At 44.4% G+C, this 19893-nt stretch overlaps 3 protein-coding genes across 3 annotated transcripts; all 3 read right to left on the bottom strand.

Annotated features, from left to right (window-relative positions):
• Window positions 1–2105: 2105 nt before the first annotated feature.
• On the bottom strand, window positions 2106–2451 carry BDB00DRAFT_879546 (uncharacterized protein; the record flags this gene model as incomplete). The annotated part of the gene is made up of 2 exons (XM_053127881.1): window positions 2106–2286; window positions 2342–2451. 2 exons carry the CDS (start codon window positions 2449–2451, stop codon window positions 2106–2108), a joined length of 291 nt encoding a protein of 96 aa, XP_052972829.1.
• A 1607-nt stretch (window positions 2452–4058) lies between these two features.
• BDB00DRAFT_879545 (uncharacterized protein) lies at window positions 4059–4502 on the bottom strand (the record flags this gene model as incomplete). The annotated part of the gene is made up of 1 exon (XM_053127880.1): window positions 4059–4502. The coding sequence occupies one exon, from the start codon at window positions 4500–4502 to the stop codon at window positions 4059–4061; it is 444 nt and encodes a 147-aa protein (XP_052972828.1).
• An 8729-nt stretch (window positions 4503–13231) lies between these two features.
• BDB00DRAFT_745070 (uncharacterized protein) lies at window positions 13232–14050 on the bottom strand (the record flags this gene model as incomplete). Its single annotated transcript, XM_053118522.1, has 2 exons — window positions 13232–13564; window positions 13856–14050. Coding segments are annotated over 2 exons (528 nt in total), but the record flags the coding sequence as incomplete, so codon positions are not given.
• Window positions 14051–19893: the final 5843 nt, after the last annotated feature.

The following is a 19893-nucleotide window of genomic DNA, read 5'->3' as shown; positions in this document are numbered from 1 at the left end:
TTTCCTTCGTTCGTCGAGAGGAACAAAATACTAGTTCAACTTATGCTTGCTGAAATCGCGGCAGTTGGTTTGCTATGGCAGATATGTAGAATTAAAAATAAAGATCTTGTGCTTTATATCCTCTCCCACTGTTAGTATTATTACCCCAATTTTCACTCTTTCATCCCACTTAGCCACCACCTCCAATTTATTTCAAACTCAACCTGGAAGAAATAAGGAGATGCGAGCCACATTGACAGACATGATCAGTTGATTGCTTTGTCAAAATCTGTGCAGAAACAAATGGTTAGTAAACTTGAAGCTCATTTAGAGCAGTCTATCAGAACTATGGCTAATGGTAAAGGATGCTCAACGATGTTTACAAAAAGACCTCAAATGTTATTGATGGCAGATGAAATCAAGTAGCATACCTCTTGGGAACTCATACTGAGAAATGCAATATAGTAATAGTCTAGGAAGACGGCACAAAGTTGAAGTTCACCCAAGTCTCTCTAGAACGTGTAAAGTTAAAAAAGCATGGCTGTTATATAGTGAAATTTCTAAAAAGATGGATTCATTTTACAATTTACAATAGCAAATTGTTAATTCTTTATCTTAAGCTTTATTTTTTCGCTCAAACTTGATAGTCACTTAGTAGATTCTCTTGTTGCTAACAGCCAATTTATCGCTAATGTATCGTAATTTTACTTTGACCTAATGGTAATAAAAAACATAGTTTAACTAGAGCACACCCAGCAGATCCCCTAAATTTTTTATTTTCCAAATTTAGGGGCCAGTTTGGGATATTCTTTGCCAGAATAATAAAATATCATAAATTTACAGTTTACTGTAAAATTTATAGATATTGTTTATTCTCCTAAACGGAACTGTAAATTATAAAAATTGATATTATCAATTTTAGCAATTGAATTGCTATTACTAAATCTATTAAATTTGTTACCAATTTCAGAAAATTGATTTTCTACTTTAGGACGAAAACTTCCAAAAACACCATTAAAATATCTTTTATCTGCATTCAGATCAACGTTAACATCTTTTCTAATAGGATATATAAAGTTACTATTATTAGAATCAATTTCTTTTTGGCTAGATAATTCAATAAGTTGATTAATAAAAAGTGTATATCCTCCATCCATTGCTAAAACATCATAATTATTTAATTTACTATATAGCTTCATATTTAAAAACATACTTCCACCTGAGCTTTCTGTACACATATCAGTTTTTGAAATATATAATATCATATCCTTTATATCACTTATAATTTGAGTTCTAAGTCCATTTTTTAAAATTTATAAGAAAATAATTTTTCACGTTTTATATCTATATTAACATAATTAATTCTACTATCATGGCTATCAATTATTAATGTGACATGTTTGAATAATGATGGATTATATTGATATGCTGATAGTAATCTTAATTTTATGGAAGAAAACATATTTATTAATGATTCATTTATAGTTTTATTTATTCCTTTATAATTTTCTTCATCTATCCAATTTTTTTATAATATTTATGAAAGCTACTTTGAGGAAGGTATATATTTATATTTATTCCTGAAATACCTGAAACTAAATGGTATAACAAAAATAGTCCTTTTCAATTTCAAAATATGATCCTAGATATTCCTTATTTGTATATATTACTATTAAAAAGAAGAAAACTGCAATATATCCTAATTTATCTACTAATTCTTTTTTAATTTCATTTATTAATTTCATTTATTAATTTCATATGTCTTATTTCTACTCTATGTTTATAGTTATAATGTATTATAGGCCAATTAGTATCTAGAAATTTCTCATTATTAATAATAATTTTATCTACTACATTATTTATTTGTTCTTCAATATTAGATGAAAATTTTGGTTTTATTATTTATAGAAGGCTGTGGACCTGCGCCAATAGGCATTGCGGTCGCTTCCTTGCGGTTCGTGTGGATACGTTATATATAAGGAATAGATGCAAGAACTTAAAAAACCCCCCATAGTCAGGAGGAAAAACTTAAGCCAGTGTGGTAGTGCATATATAATAAGGTCTGTATAGGTTGTTACAAATAAATTAAAATAAATGACAGAAGAAAGAAGGATAGTCAGGGCACTTTAATCTTGCTCTGAAGACAATGGTGGTGAAAAGTCGTCGCCGGGGAACGTCCCATCCAGCAAAAGTTCTTTGGAGTGACAGAGTTGGTCGATTTCTCTGAGGATACGTAGTATCGCTGGCCATATGGATTGCCATTTTCCGTTGGTCAGACCGACGTCAGTCCGTGGTAGCTTGTAGGAGCTGTGCCTTAGGCGTCAGTAAGCTCTTGCCACATTGGATGCAGTAGTAGACAAACGAGACTGTAGTAGTTGCAGGTGAAAGCTCGTGCACCACAACGACAGTCCTTGCGTGGGTAATAGCCAGGTAGCCAATACAGGTGCCAGTTAAGTAAGCGATGGTGGTCATTCGGAGATGCTAGCAGGTACAGCACAGGGTCGATTGTGCGTGTGGGCCGAAGACACTGGACTGACATAGATGCTTGGTGGCGCTTCTCTAGTTCTCCATTACGAGCTTGAGCAATTACTGTGTTGACAATGTTGGTGGGAGGATTTATAGAGTGAAGGAGCGCTCTATAGTGCTTATAGAGTGGGTTGCTCTTGGAAAGTTTGATCCATTGCTTCTCATTTTTCGGTTCTTCCTATAGGATCGATAGTTCAACTGCCCGGGCCAGTGTTGATACTGGCAATGTGTTCAAGCGAGCGACAAATTTAAGCTGTAAGCTATGCATACAGATCTTCATAGATGGTAGGTCCGCCATCACCAGAGGTACTATGTACGTTGTACTTGTCATTGTGTTGTAGTTACAGGTCATTTTTATGCAACCAATTTGTGCCTTCTGGAGCTTGTCGATCTGCTTAGAGTATCAATCCATAACAATTAATTTAGCAATAAATTGCTAATTAATTTGTTATTCCTTTCACTGTTAAGCTACCTGTCGTCTAAGTATTCCTCGGGTAGAGGAGGGTATGCTCACTACCATTCCGCCACTTTTTAAATTAAACATCAAACATTAAAAGATATATCACTTTAAAATATTTAAAGTAAAAAAAAAAAAGTTAAAAGTTTCAAAAATAAAAAAATTATAATCTAATTTTTTATTTTTTCCTATATATTTTTAAACAATTATTTATATATAATTATTAAAACCTTTTTTTATTTTTTATTAATAGTTAATTCCCTTAGCGCTCAATGCGGCTATTGCTAGTTCATATTCAAGTACTAGGTGGATGAATGTGCAGTATGCTCGTAATGCCAGCCATAGTATTGTATTGTCTGAGATTGGAATAGACGACTAAACATGCCACAAAACATATAGCGCATGAGATTCATATACAGCATAAAGGGGATGTACGATGGTAGAAAAGCGTATAAGTACCGTGGAATCAATCAAGTATATAAAATATATGAGGTTTACAAGCTAGGGCGAGGTACAAAGTTGTGAAGCGATAGTAAGCTATATATGTCCGTAAAATCCATCAATAATAGTTCTCAAGCTTGAACGAGCGGTCTGGTTTCTTATATCGTTACATACAGTATGCAATGGGTACGGTCGGTTTGACTTAAACGGAGTCAAAAGGATAGTAAACGAAAAGTACAAGAGAAAAAGGGGGTTTTTTTTTATTGTGCATATGGGATGAGAATTTATAATTTTCTATCATGCATAGCTAGGCTTGTTACTCAATGGTCGACTCACCAAGTGACACAAGTCACACTATTCTGCACTGCTATAAAGAGGGCCTTGATGACTCGCTATGGTCCCCAAGCGAGTTATCATTAAAGAGAAGGGCAGAATTGGGCAGATAGATACATGGTAAGAATAGAACATGTAGAAACAACATATAGGAAACAATACGAACGTAGGGGGGGGAAATTGACATAAGAACCTCGCATAAGTAAATTCTTGATGGAATCCACAGTAGAAGAAATGTTGAAACGAAAGAGAATAGGAGAGACGTCAGGGAAAGAAAAGAAAAAGAATAAAGACATAGATAAGAAGATATATCGACAGCTGATTAGGACTGATACCACAGTTCATGTTCGTGGCGGATGGATGTTCGTTCCAATCGAGGACGAGTATAATAAAACTTGAGCCGGTTTGCATGGAATACCCCAGGAAGAGATAATGCTTCGTCGCGCAATTTGTATGTGTCGTAGCCCAATCTCTTGTCCACAGCGTAGGGTCCGATCCAGTGTGGTGCTAAGTCAGTGCTCATAGGCGATAATGCTTCGTTATGAACCATTACCTTATCGCCCACCATAAATTGCCTCGCTTTGGCCTTCGCATCATACCGGATCTTCATCGCTTGCTTGTACTCCTTCATGCGTTGTTTGGCAAAAGTTAGCGCCGTCGCCTGCATCCGTGTAAAATCCTCCATGCGCTCGGAAACAACCGCATATGCCGTTTCTTCATCCACATCATCCAAGGGAGCCGCAATCTCCTCAGATGCTGCCGTCATACTTATAGGCAATCGTGGCTCTCGCCCAAAAGCTAAGTAGAACGGGGTACAACCATGGTCACGCCTTGCCGATGTCCTGATGACAAATAACGCTGCTGAAAGCCAAGTTTCCCAAGATCCGAGGTAATGTGTGCCAAGGCGGCGTAGGATTGTGCGCACCGTTCTCACTGCTCGTTCTACTTGTCCCTGACGTTAGGGATGATGTGCTGCGCCCGTTTTGATTGTTAAGCCATACTGATATTTCATGCGTCGATTCAAGTCGTGCCCAGTAAAATGGCTTGCATTGTCGCTGATCACGATTTCAGGCTGGCCATATCGACAGATCCACTCGAATAGGAACACCAGGGTAGCATCGCTACTCTTGGTTGCTGTAGGCATTGCCTCCATCCAGCCGCTAAAGCTGTCGACTCCAAGCAATATGGCGTTGTTTCCGTGCTCCGATGTCGGCATGGTCAGGAAGTCAATAAAGAGTCGTCCAAAGGGACCCTCTTTTGCAGGAGCCCAAGGGTGCAGTGGTGTAGGCGGCTTGCGTGGTCCATATTGTTGACAAGTCGGACATGAGAGCACGTACTTCCTCACATCGGCAAAGTAGCCGGGCCAATAATATCTGTCCTTTATTCGCGCGAAAGTCCGTCCAACCCCTTGATGACCTGCCAGGAGGTGATCGTGATTTTCTTGCAATATCTGTAGTACTTCGCCTTGTCGCACTACCATACGCACGCCTGTACTTTTCGAAGATCGTCGATATAGTTTGTCATCATGCCAATAGTAGTACCGCGCAGCTTGTCGGATCGCACGCTTTTCTTTTTCGCTGATGCCTTCATCCATGCTCAACGTCAACAAGTATTTGACCAATGATGCATAACGATCCCGAGCCATTCCACCCCATTGTTCACCATCATCCTGAATACGCGGGCGTTTTCTGCGAGCTTCTTCGGGGAGATCTTGTATCACGTGTACAGGAAGGTAGTCGTCAACAATGACCTCATCGAGATCAATGTTGTCCATCACATTCTGGGGTAGCCTTGATAAGGCATCTGCTTGAACGTTCGCTTTGCCTGGCTTGTAACTAATGGTGAAGTCGTACATGGCCAAGGTCATTAGCCAACGTGCGACTCGTGCAGATGTTCCTTCCTTGAGATTGGCAATGAACTCTAACGCCTTGTGATCCGTTACCACGTGGAAATGACGACCAAGTAGATACAGGCGAAAGAAATGAGTAAAGTATACAATGGCCATAAACTCCCTTTCATATGTGGACAGCTTTTTTTCGGCATCAGAAAGGGCACGGCTTCCAAAGTATATAGGCAAATACACGCCTGGATGCTCTTTGCTCTCTTGGCTGAGGAGTCCGCCTATCCTGGTATTAGAAGCATCGGTGAACTAGGTGAACGGTCGTGTGAAGTCAGGATGTGCAAGAACAGGTTCGGTGCTGACAAGGCTCTTGCATAAATCGAAGCACTCTTGTTCTTGATCACCCCACACGAATGGCTGATCCTTCTTTTTGAGCGCGTTCAATGGTGCCATCTTAGTTGACAGGTTAGGCAAAAACCGACGGTAGTATTGAATCAGGCCTATGAACCAGTTTAGTTCATGAACATTTTTCGGCGGTGGCCATTGGACGATTTTGTCGACTTTCGATTGCTCCATCTCAAATCCTTGTTCGCCTACGATGTACCCGAGGACTCGTAATTCTTGATACCCAAACTTGCATTTCCGCTGGGAGAGTGATAGATTTATCTTCGCCGCCATTGAGAGGACCTTGTCAATATGCTCCAGGTGTTCTTCAAAAGTCTTGCTGAAGATGATCAGGTCATCGATGTAGACTAAGAGATAGTCATACAACACTTCTCGGAAACAGTCGTCCATAATAGATTGCCAAGCGCCTGGAGCACCTTTCAAGCCCATCGCCAAACGAGTCCACCTGTATTGCCCGTAATGTGTCACAAAACCGGTGAGATCACGGTCGTCTTCTTGAATTGGAAGCTGCCAGTATCCTCGAAGCGCATCACATATCGATATGTATTTTGATCCCCACAGTAGAGTAAACAGAAAGTTCGTGTTGGGTATTGGATACGCTGAGTCCTCGCAAGCGGCATTGACAGGTTTGTAGTTGAGGCATAGCCGGTAGGGATCCTTGCTTCCTGCGTGATCTGCAACAGGCGCGGCACAACTGTACTGCACAGCGTTCCCATGCGCATCGTAGCCAATTCGTTCTTGACCATTTTTCGCTGCAAATGCCGGCATGTATAGCTCTTGGTTATCGCCGTTCAACTCGTCGTCACTCGGGTCGCGATTGGTTTCTTCTCCAGCAAGGAGCGACCAAACCGGCATAGGTTTACCTTGTCGGGACAATTTTACACGTGGCGTTTTATGCAGGGCCTTGGCTTTTCGTCGTACTCTCGGCTTACGCTTCTCAGCATCAGCAGGTATCAGAACAGTGCCTGCTGCCCAAGGGCCTGAACAGGGCTCAATCAGATTCATGGCTTCCAAATCTTTTAGGTACCCTTTTAACCATTGATTTGCTTCGAAAGGAATTGCGTACGGTGCAACCTTGGTAGGTTTCGCGCCTGGTTTCAGCTGAATATGGTACGGTGGCACGTTAAGCTCTCCCACTTCGGATAGCGATGTTGCAAATCGATCTTCATGCTTGTCCAAAACGGCTTGCAGTCGGTTTTGTTCGTGGGATGATAGCGTTGGATTGATGTTGAAGCGTTTAGTCGCAGGTGTTTTGGGTGGTTCTGCGATAGCCATATTTGAGCGCACTATAATGCTTTCGTTGACATCTTGTTGGTAGATTGGCACCCTGTCGCCGCTTGGTGTTGGTGCATCTGGGTACCACGTCAGTTCTTGTAGTTGCCGCATTACCTCATCCAAGTCAGTGGTGGTGGGCCGCTGAGGCAATGTCAACATATTCTTGGCGGCACCGATGATATCCCCGGCTTTTACCCCAAGACGCTGCTGCCCACGGTTCGCGATAAACAGAAAAGCAGATTGATCTGATTCAATCTTTGATGGCCAAATCACTATGTCGTGGTGCCCGACAGGGTGAGTTTCGAGGACGAGGTGTTCGCCAATTGCTGCTGAGTCTCCTTGGATTTTGAGTCTTAGCGCCAGGACTTCACCTTTGTCAAGGACCAGATCATTGTGCAGCGTGATTATTCTGTCCGCATTGTTGTTATCGCTTTCTCGTTCAATGGCCATATGTGCATAGACCGCCTCCATCTCGACGTTTTCGTCCGAAACTGGTAGCACTTCTCGACAGGGTTCAGGCCCAAACCCCCAATGCGTTGGTACCTCCCAAATAGCATCATTTGACGTGTCGTCTGGATGTCTGTCTGGTTTGAGGAAGGTGATGCGTTGTTGGTACGGTATAACGCTGGTGCAAGTGTGGTACAAGAAATCGTGCCCAAGAATTAGAGGAGTATTGTGATTTTGTACCACCATGAACCGGTGGTGGACAACAAGCTCCTTGCTCAACGTGATGTTCAGGTCAATGGTACCAACGGGATGCTCGAGACTTCCTCCACCAAAGCGGATGACTCTTTCTGTCGGACGAATGTTCATATCCAGCTTCACTCGTTGGACCAGTGATATCGGCAAAATAGACACATTGGACCCACAGTCAACCAACGCCTCAATCTGTTCATCTGCGATGATTGCATAGATTGCCTGAAGCGCTCGCATTTCTTGCTTGTCAGTGGTATCGTAATGCAATTTCTTCGCGGTGATAGTGGTGTTTACTGTTGATACCAGAGGCTCTTGCCTGCGTCGATGACTACTATTGCTGGTGGCTCCCATGGCATTTAACGCTTCTTGCCGCAGGACCGGTGCATAGTACATCAATTGAGGAAATGGCACTTCAATTTTCATGTTTTTGAGGGCTTGACAGATATCGAATTGCTGTACGTTTCCCTTCTGATCCACGATCAAGGGGAATTCAGATGATGCTTTATGCTGCAATGATGGCGGGATCTCTCCTCGCGCTCGCGCCTCATCATCGGCTCGTTTGTATTGTGCTTTTGCTTGACGTGCTTTTTCCAGATTTGCCAACAGCTTGTTGTATCTTTCGTCGCTGACATGAACATTTGGTGATGTTTGTTGATTGTTGTGTTGAGCGGGTGGTTGCGAGGAGTCGACCTCCATGTTGCTGTCATGTTCTCGTTTGCGACTTCTGGTGCTAGTTGCAGGTGTATCGCCGTCGCCAGTAGCGTACACCCCTTGTATAAAGTTGACAGGTCTTGTCATTGATGAGGGTTCGGCCGCAGTGCCTGCCTTTACTGGCGGCCGCCCTGAAAATACGTCGTGGAGTTTCCGCCTTGAATGTCTGCATTGTTTCTGTTCGCGCTCTTGGCGTCAGTTACTTGTGCTCCTGCTTGTCTTCTAGGACAGTTCATAGCATTGTGCTCTTGTTCTGGACATGTGCTGCAAGGGCCTCGACACTGGCGAGCTAGGTGACCGGTCTTGTTACAATTGTAGCAACGCGCCGCACTGTATGCGTTTCCTGCATGTGCGGCTCCTCCGGCCTCAGGTCGTTTTAGAATCTGCCTTGGTGCTTGTGATGATGCGTACGACCTCATCATCGCCTCCATCTTGTCTAACGCATTCGCCAAACTGTTATCAAAATGGTCTTGCAAAGTCGATGTGTCTGAGCGGTCGCCTCTGGGTGGCCTCGTTTGCTGACGAGCAGTGGTTTGATAGACAGGAACGATTTGGCGTCCGTCATGTTGTGGCGCTGCCTGCTGAGGCAAGTTGCCAAGACCGACAGTGTGTCGTATGACCTCCATATGCCGCTCGGCTGCTCGGACGGCTTCTTTGAGCTCACTGATTCTGGTAGGTGCCGCACCGCGAAGCTGCTCTCGATATTCCAATCTGAGGCCTTCAATGACATCAGCGATCTTGTCACTGGCCAATAGCTGGGTATTGCACCCCTTTTCGTATCGACTCGCCAAGGCAAGTTTGTTTGTTGTATATTGTAGTCTGGATTCGTGTTGCAGCTGTATGCGTTGCCGATATTCCCACCGATAGCGCTCCTGCCATCGTGCTGTTAGGAATTCGTTCTTGAATTGTTGGACAAAACAGTCGTCGGATTCGTCGTCAAAAGCGGTGCTACGTTCGAGATTCAGATCATGTTCAAACCAATCTTTGGCATGGGCATACAATGATAGTCCTGCCATTTCGATACGTCGTCTGTCGCTCTGCCAATTGTTCGCTACTGCAGCATCTTTGAATGCGTTAAGAAACTTCAAGGGATCGTCATGATTGAGATCTCCTCCAAATTTAGGTGCATCTACGCGTGATGTTTCCATATGCACGACAATGCGGTTGTTTTGGTCACGCGCGGTTTCGTCTCCTGTTTGGTCTGACATTATCACCACCGCACAGGCAGAAGTAGTTGCTTTGTATTTTCGCCGGTTGGCTTTGTTCTTTGAGGTTTTACGATGTTGTGGCAATGTGGATGGCCTACGCCCAGCTTCTCTACCAGTTTTATTGTATTGTCTGAGATTGGAATAGACGACTAAACATGCCACAAAACATATAGCGCATGAGATTCATATACAGCATAAAGGGGATGTACGATGGTAGAAAAGCGTATAAGTACCGTGGAATCAATCAAGTATATAAAATATATGAGGTTTACAAGCTAGGGCGAGGTACAAAGTTGTGAAGCGATAGTAAGCTATATATGTCCGTAAAATCCATCAATAATAGTTCTCAAGCTTGAACGAGCGGTCTGGTTTCTTATATCGTTACATACAGTATGCAATGGGTACGGTCGGTTTGACTTAAACGGAGTCAAAAGGATAGTAAACGAAAAGTACGAGAGAAAAAGGGGTTTTTTTTTTATTGTGCATATGGGATGAGAATTTATAATTTTCTATCATGCATAGCTAGGCTTGTTACTCAATGGTCGACTCACCAAGTGACACAAGTCACACTATTCTGCACTGCTATAATAGGCCAATACTATACTAATGGAGACCGACTTGATGGAGCAATGACATGTTGTAGGTTGCCTTGGTTATACGCTGTGGAACAAGATGCTCGATGTCTAATCTATTGTACGTAAATAGGTGGCCTAGGTACTGAAAGCTGTTAACCTTAGGGATGGCGGTACCGTAGCTTCTATATGTTGCCGGTGGACGAGAAGCTGAAGTTGTACTGGTTGGCGCTTCTAGGGGCTCAATGATAGCGCACTTTCCAGGGTGCCAGCAGTATCCGTAGTCGCACGAGTGGCTCTCGGCTGCCTTAAGTAGGTGGTGAATATCACTGCAAGAGGCGATGAGGGCTACATCATCGGCGTAAAGTAGTGCTAGAATGATCGTGCGGTCGGTGTCAGGTCGATTCTTGCCTAGCTTTCCATTTTTGTCACCCAGATATACTTGATTTTGTATTGATGCTTTAGTGGCGCTGTTGTGGGGTATAGTACGGAGAACAATAGGTGTCATGCATTTGTTTCCAATGATTGTGAGCTGGAGTCGGTTCGGCAATGTGTTGATGAAGACCGCATACAACAAGGGGCTGAGGATTGAGCCTTGGAGTACTCCGCGTTTAGGCTGAATATAGCGTGATTGGAAATTTTGTAAGATGACGGCTCTGCGTACATCATCAAACATATGACGAATCATATGGAACAGAGCGCTTGGCAGGTGTCCCTGCAGCGTTGACCATATGATGTCGCGATTGACCGAGTCATAGGCAGCCTTGATATCTAGAAAGGCGAGCACAGGGGATTCTTGATATGTCCGCTAGTAGTGACGTATTAACATGTTGAGTGCAAAAGCTTGGTCGAGGGCACCGCGATGATGGCGAAAACCACCGTGGGCCATGGCTAGTGCTGGCATAGACTCCATTAGTTTGGGAAGTAGGCAGCGCTCAAGAACTTTGTGGAGTACACTAGTCAAACTGATTGGCCGGTAGTTGCTAGCTTCTGTGGCATCACCTTTCTTGTGTATGGGCACGACTTGTGCGGTGCGCCAGGAGATAGGGACCTATGACCAGTCCCAGCATAGTTTAAACAATTTGCTTAATACCTGTGCCAATGTAGTAGCGATCGGCTTAAGCATGGCGCCGGTGATGTGATCGTCTCCAGGTGCCTTGCGCGGTGCCAGTTTGCGTAAAACGGTTTCGATTGCTGGTGCTGGGAACGGGTCTTCATCAACGACATAGTTTTTTATGCTAAAGTATGTATTACCGCATCCTTGGGCCTGTTCACCACCAAACGTTTTGCTCAGATGAGTTACCATGATTTCTACCGCTTATTGAGGGCCTTCTGGATGAGAGAAGGTATGACTCGGTTGCCAGATGATCCGTTTAATCATGGTATTAGCCTCGTTTACCGGTGCAGTAGCCAATTCGATGCAGAACTGGTTCCAGCTTCGTCTTTTTGCTAGGTGTACTTTGCGAGTAAAAACTTCACAACAGGATATATATTTACACCAGAGCCGAGCTCGTATTACAATTTTGTTGGGGGCTCGTCGCCATTGCTTATACGCTATATCTCGATAATCGGCTTTATCTTGTAGCTCGCTGTTCCAAAACCATTTCCGTTGTGTTGATCGCGGTTTGCTGCGAGTAACGCTCGTGTCCAATGCGTCGTGGATTGCTGCAACTACATCTTTCCCTAGCTGTTCGACTGTTGGTTTGTCTGGTATGGCTTTGGCGCTGTTGACGACTATGTGGTTGAGAGACTTCACTGTACTGGCAATGTTGCAATTGAACTGATTAACGTAGAGTTTACGAACATCTGGATCCATGAGGCGTTGCAGTTTCCAATGGTAGCGTGGAGAGTTCGGAGCTGGTAGTGGAAGCCAGGGTGTAGTCGGTGTAAAGGACAGCATGCATACATGGTGCTTAGAGTTGTTGATTGCGATGCTGTCAAATATCTGAATTTCTGGTTCTTCTAGGGCCCCAACGCGTGATATAAATATATCAATGATACTACTGCCATTGGCGACGCGATATGTAGGCTGCCCTCTTGCGAGTGATCCGTTCTATATGTGTATCCCGTTTGCAAATAGCCAGGGCTCTAGTATGTCTCGTCCTCTTTTGTTGTCCGAATGGTCGCCGGTTATCGTTGGTGAACGTGCGTTGAGGTCACCGATAATGACGGTATGATCGGCGATGTTTAGCTGATCCAGCAGCTGTGCACAGGTGTCGATATTGAGAGAAGGTGGTAGATATAGGCCGTAGAAGGAGTATGTACCAACCTGGAATAATAAAATGTGCAGATTATTCATAGGGTAGTGGTGATTATAGACGTTGATATCTGGTCGTACAAGCAATGAAATACCACCCAGGGCTCATCCTCTATTAGTTGTTTCGTTCGGGGTGGCGTAGGTGTGGTACTGATGCCAGTCAGTAAGGAGCCGCCTGTAGGTAAGATATGTTTTAGTGAGAAGAATTATGTCTATGTTTTCTTGATTACAAATCATCTGGTGCCCGATGGTTGACACCAGTGGCGTTAAAATGGCCAATTTTGATGCAGTTGATCATTATTCTTGCATGAGTTCCAGCTCTTCGTCATTGTTGTCGCTACCACCTAGCAGATGGCGGGCTTCAGCCTCTGTCACTAGGGGCTGGCGACGTTGGCGGGTAGGCTTAGGGTGTGTTTCTTGGAATTTTGCCAAATATTCCAATCCTATACGGTGATCATGATCTTCTGGTAGTGATGTGAAATGCCGCATGATTGCGTCGGCCAGATGTTTCTTCGGCATCCATATGCACATGGTAAGCATCCGTTCTTGATACAGTGTTTTGGCTTCTTTTTCATGTTCCGTTTCGGTCATATCACGGAGTAATGTTGGATCACCGATCGTCGATGCCGCGATTGGATTGAAATTGTCCTTTGGTGTAAGTTTCGCCTGTGTGAGTAGCTCGCGCAACTCTCGCTCATACGAGGAGTGAATCAGCAGGCCCACGACGCTGTGGGCAGGGAAGTGAATATCTATAACTCTCTCTTGTGCAGCTCTAAGTAGGCGCAAAGCGCGACGGATTTCGCTATGGAGAGTACGGCGTGGTGAGGGCATGTAAATAACCGTGTATGCCGTGTTGTCAGATGCCTCTTCAAAGGTACGATGAGCTCACTTCTTCTGCGTCTCTGTTGGTGGCCCCATAACTGCATTCTTCTTCGTGGCAGCGTTTCTATGTGCGATTGCTGCATATGAGATCGGTGTTGTCTACTGTTGTGCTGATGATTGCTGTCGAGTTAGCTTATGCTCTCGTTGCTGCTGTTTGTCGAGAGCAGCTAGTTGTCGTTGTAAACGTTCCTCACAATGGTGTTGCTGCCATGCCTTCGTTGCCTCTCGTGCAGCTCGGCCTTTTTCCCATTCGTCCGTGGGTATAGCATGTACTGACTCGCTGGTGGTCGTGAGGATCTCTTCATGTCGGGCAATGCCGTCCATATCCATTGGGTTCGTTGGTCGATCCGTGGGTGGTACACCGGCTTGGCTATTTTCAAGCTCAATTATACGAGCTTGTGCAACCGCGAGGTCAGAGCGCAGTTGTTGGTTCTCGTTGATGAGGTCACGCATGTGTTGTAGTTCTTCTTTTGCTTGAAATAACTCTTGTTCATGACCCGTTGCTCGTTTCTCGAGTTCAGATACACAACTGAGAACTTCGGCTAGTGCATTTGCTGGTGGCGACAGTGATGGGATCGATGTGAACGAGATGAATCCTTGGTTGCTATCAGCCGTCGGCGTGTCATCGTTATGAGGAACGGATACAGTGTCGTCGACTGGTGAGTTCTCACGATGGATACGTTGTTGGTTTGCTACTTTTGTTGGTGAACGCGAGCGTGATCGTCCTTTTCGACCGCTGGCTTGCACTGAGCGGATGTTGCTCATTGGTGGTGTTGCTGTACGTGTGTTAGGTCGCTTGATTGCGGGAATTCTTGACACGTGGGTACGCAGGGATGAGTCACTGGAACGTCGTTTGTTCGATGGAGCTGTGGTACAGACGATGACTGTGTTGTGTGATTCTCCTTGTGGATGCACGTTGTTGGCCTCTGTTTTCATTTGGTGTGACAATGCGCGAGATTGACAAGTGTAGAAGGTAAAAAAATGTATAGAAAGAAGTGTGGTTTGCCGCGCGCGATGCTCGACTATGTCTCTTCTTCAATATTAAATTCAGGCTCCATATTTTATTACTATTTTTATTATTATTATAAAATTCAATTTTGAAAATTCTCAACCCCTAAATAATTCTTAACTAATAGTTTTCAATGAAAACTGCTGCTAGTGGTTAACCTCCTACACTGATCCATGCCTTGTGCACTGTTCACAGTCTTATCAACCCAAGCCTTGCACAGCAACGTATCCTCTTCAACAGTCCAACTAAAGCCTCGAGTGGAGTTGGTGGTGTTAATGTCAGACATCTTGTTCAAGATTTTGTTTGAAGAAGACTTTAATAAGATGCACGCCCTGATTTCAATTTTGAAACGCACGTTTCAAATTTAGGGATCAGTATTGGAAAAATAGCAAATTTGGAATTGGCATTTGGAAATAGAATGACTGCTGGGAATAAAAAAATTCTATTCTAAATTTAAGATTTGGCACAACTACTGGGGATGCTCTTACTGCAGTAGCTTAGACAAAATATATAAATATTCCTCCTCATCACAAACAATAAACAGTATTAATCATCTTCTCTTTATTCTTTTGTTTCCCTTTTGTTCCTCTCTCTTCTCATTGGCTACAGACTGACTCGCCAAAAAGTGACACAACAAGATAACTAGGTATTATACTACAGCAAAAACAGAAGCACTTGTCGAATCCTTTTGGTGGGTCAGTTCCGTAGCCAATAGAAAGAGAGGTGTCAAGAATAAAGAGAGTGTAAAAGATGACTTAGAAGATGCTCCTTTATTGTATATACTAAGGAAGGTTATTTATATGTTTTGTCCAAGGTAATATGAAAATGATGAATACTACGATGAATGCAAGATATAGTGGATAATGTATATAAGGTTGGCTGCGCGACAGAAGAAGATAGAAAGAATAGCTGTAGCTAATGTTGGATAGTAGATTGAGCTCTAGTGAGTGAATGGAAGAATTAGAAAGAAGTAGCTATAGAATAACGGCGAAGGGATGATTGAGTTACAATATGAAGGAACAGAAACAGGTAGAAGAAATGGCTATAAAATATGTCAAAAAGGGAGTGGGAAAAATCCAAAAAGGAAACGGTGTGTCACCGTCAAAACTTGCTATGATGTCGTAGCCAGAATTTATCGGTCTTACCTTTTCCCTTTTTGTCCCACCTTACCATCATTCGAACACGTAGTCCATTGTCGTTAATGCACGTTTGGCAAAACACGTAGTTCTTCATCCTTTGAACACGTATCCATTCATCAACACAACATGTAGTCATCTCATTAGAGTTATCATCACACAATAGTCTTAGGAAACATATAAATATCCCCTCCATCATCAAATAATAAAGATCATCTTTCAAGTCATCTCTTATTCTTCTTTATCAACATCCACCTGCCTCGCTTCGCTCGGCTGAATGAGCCCCTTCGCTGCACTCCAGGTCATTCAACGGATTGGATGTTTCCTGGGGGTTCCCCCCAGACCCCCAAGGTGGGGGGTTCCCCCCACACCCCCTTCTAAACCCTAACCAAAGCTCGCTTCGCGAGCTTATTTATTGCTATGACTACATATAACCCTAAACGTTATCATTATCACTATGACACGAAACCCTACTACACGTTGGTTTGTCAAATTAAAAGGGACGACAGAGGAACTTTTGACTGGTATTTCACTATTAATGCGAGGATAACTTATTTGTTGCTATCGACAGCTCTTACATATTTTTGAAAGTTCATCAATGTGTCCGCTTTCATTTGAACATCGTGGCAGATTATTGCTGCTTGTCGTAATTAGCTGAAAGGTGACGGCAACTTCGCGTAGTTCTATATCTTATTGTTTCGCGTCAGATCTACTTACGAAAGATACCGTGAAGAGGTAAGAATATTCTATTGTACGTTAAATGATAATAAGTGAAAATAAGAGTTTAGAAGCAAAAAGAAAAAGAGCAGAAAAGGGCTTAAGGTGATGGAGGTGGAAATGCGGTGATTGTTGTTGTGGGAGAGGTTGGTGGTGAATTTTCGGCTTGTTCAGGAACAGAGGCCGGCGGATGCAAGAGAACTTCTTGGTAGACGATGTTGGTGGTTTGTGGTGGTCCAGACCCTGAGAGATCGATGGCAACGCGAAGATTGTTAGGGTCAGTTGCCTAAGATAGCGCAACATATAGTTGGCCATGAGCAAAGACATCTTCTGCAAGGTGGACACCGACATATTGCAGGGTTTGCCCTTGCGCTTTGTGGATGGTCATAGCAAAGGCAGGGCGGACAGGGAATTGGCGGCGGCAGAGGATGAAGGGATAATCTCCTTCCATTGTACACATATTGATACGTGGAAGGAAAAATTCCAGGCCACGATGCCCTTAGTCAATTCTTTTCACGGCAATACACCGATCAAGAAGCCTTGTCACAAATATTTTGTGCCATTGCACAGGCCGGCGTCGGGATCCAAGTTGCGCATGAGCACTACAGGCATGCCAGGCTTGAGCTGTAATGTATGGCTAGGTATGCCATTAGTGCCGAGACTGTTTAAAAACTCGACGGGATAGTTGACCACTGCTGCTTCTGGGTCATCAACGTCTATGATACGGTCATTGGCAGCATAATCGCGCCCTTCACCTGGAAAAATACCGTAGGCTGCCTCGTTAATTGCATCGACGTCGACGTTTTTTGCTGCCAATATGGCGCGAGCGTTGAAATCTTTAGGTTGCGGCTGTGGATTGCGTATGTTGGGATATATGGCGTCTATAAGACCCATGGTGTCTGCTACATCCATACACCATTCCTGAGAGATTTCTACGCTTTCTGTATATGGAGCACGTCCATCGCCAATGGCAAGAAGTGTCTCAGCAAATGCAGGAGCAGCAGGACCAGCGTGACGTACACACATGTTGATGGTCAAATGCAATACTTGAACATCACTCCAAAAAGAAGCAGAACAGATGCAATCACCAACAATTTCGGACCGAGTCCCTTTCTTGACGACGGGCAGCAACTGACAAAAATCACCACTAAAAACGACAACTTTTCTACCAAAAGCAACATTGCTCAGGCAAGGGTCAACAGCACCCATGACATCACGAAGTGACCTGTCAACAGCTTCGAAATTCCATTTGCTGCACATAACAGCTTCATCCCAAATGATAAGAGAGGTACTCTGTATCAAGTGTGCATGAGGACCACCGAGTCGAATATTGCAGGAAGTGGACGCGTCTGCATTCAACAGAATCTTGAAGCGGCTATGTACAGTGCGCCCGCCAGGGAGCAGGATTGCAGCAATACCGGAAGAAGCGACAGGCAGTGCAATCATGTCGCGGGAGCGCGTATGGCTCAAAAGAGTCTTGAACAGCTGAGACTTGCCAGTTCCTCCAGGTCCATTCACGAAAAAAACACGTGGTTGGTTGTCGTTGTCAGGTCGGCTGATGGCAGTGGAGATGGTGTCAAAGGCGTGTCGTTGATCGTCGTTTAATATTGACAACAGCGTCTGAAGAAGATGACGCTGCTCTTCCTGATCGTACTCGCGCCGTTCGACAATCTCGAGTGCTTCCAAAGGAGGCAACAGATCAAGTTCGGTGATAAACTCTTGAGGGAGAGAGGGGAATTCTGACAGATGATGACCAGTTGCTTGTAAATGTGACTCGATGTCAACAAGTGCTCTTTGGTAAACCTGGTCTAGTTGATCAGGTGTCACTTCGGCCTCATTTGGCATAGAGAGCGACCTACACATCTCGAAAAAGTAGTCGTCGGCCATTCGATCGCGATAGGTGTTCCATAAGGACAGTGGATCAGCAGGCGAGCAACTGGTAAGTATGCACACAAAAAGTGCGCGGATTGCGGATGCAGATGGTGCTACTGCTGATGCTTCTTCTAAGCAACGATTCCATATATCATCTGACTCTAGAAGACCACGTGCTAACGCTGCTTGCTGGAATGTTGGATGGTTCACGCCGTCGCTGTCTCGTTTGAGATCGTCAAAGCTTCTTGGTCCAGCCACAGAAAGCAAAATAAGGTGAAGACAGTACAACTCCATATCGGACAGAGAGGCAGAGTAGATGCGCGTCACCACATTCTTAAAAGGGGGATTGGAGCGGCGGTCCCATCGACGCTCTCGAGCATTCCAAGTGTAATGACAGGGAATCTGCGGATACTTGTATTGCTGGGCAGATTCGTCCTGACGACAAAGAGCAAAAAAGCCCAAAAGCCTGGTGCCCTCCCTTGTAGCCTCGCGAGCAGCTGCCAATTGCTCTGGTGTCATAGTGTCGCGGAAACGCACCAACTGCTGTTCTGGCAGGTGGATGTCGAGATGTACAACCATGGGATCATGCATGTGTACACGAAACTCTAAAGCTCGCCATACTGCCTCACAGGATCCAATATATCGCGCGTTTTGATAATCAGTGACTTCATTGGTCTACTCAGCAGCTGGGTCAGTAGGTGTAGTGGTTGTGGCGGTGGTAGTAGTGGGAGGAGTAGAACGGGTTGTTTCCAACTGCGCTCTGTCGGATCCTTTGGTGATGTACTTGCAAAGGTATTTGATTGCCCGAGCAGAGGTACAGATCTCGACGTTGATATGCGCGTTGAACTTGTGACAGAGGTAGGGGTTATACGGGACGACGTGTTGGTTGGTAGCGGTGAAACCCGATCGCTCAAAAACGTGCTGACATTGGGGATTGAAAACCCTTTTATACATAGGGTAACCGTCGCGATTTACGCGAGTCTCATTGTTGTACGGCTTTGGATAACTCTGGGAGCATCGACCATTCTACATACAGACGGTATTGGGGTTATCGTTGCCACAGGGACCGTGTATCATGCTTGATGTTACTGTGTGGTACAGCTGCGGCTGTCTCACAGGGTCTGGTAACTCAGCTGATATAAATCGGTGATAGTCAGTTGGCGTGTGAGGGCGGTCTTGCTCGTTCAGGATTAATAGAATGTGGACATGAGGCAAACCTCGCTTCTGGAATTCGACAGTGGCGACATAGCCCTCAACACGACCAAAGCACTTGGATTCCTTGACATGCTTAAGCAACTCGGTAATCTTCAAATGGAATACGCGGGAACAGATGTCGGCACGATCATACGCCTTTTGCTCAGGATGGAGCTCAGCAAGAATCTCTGGCCATTTGGGATTGCACGTAAACGTGATGAATAGCATTGGTGTTCCTCTTTGGCGAATAATTGCGAGGCCATCTTGAAGCATTTGCTTCATATACCGCGGACCACCCATAAACAACGACGGCAAAATCACAGCACAACCGACTTGGCGCGGATCTACACCATCACTGATACCACTATACAGTTCGGTATGTA

The sequence above is a fragment of the Zychaea mexicana genome, assembly GCF_025766255.1.
Source record: "Zychaea mexicana strain RSA 1403 chromosome Unknown BDB00scaffold_179, whole genome shotgun sequence".
Classification (NCBI taxonomy): Eukaryota; Fungi; Mucoromycota; class Mucoromycetes; order Mucorales; family Lichtheimiaceae; genus Zychaea; species Zychaea mexicana.
This window is presented reverse-complemented; position numbering and strand designations above follow the sequence as displayed.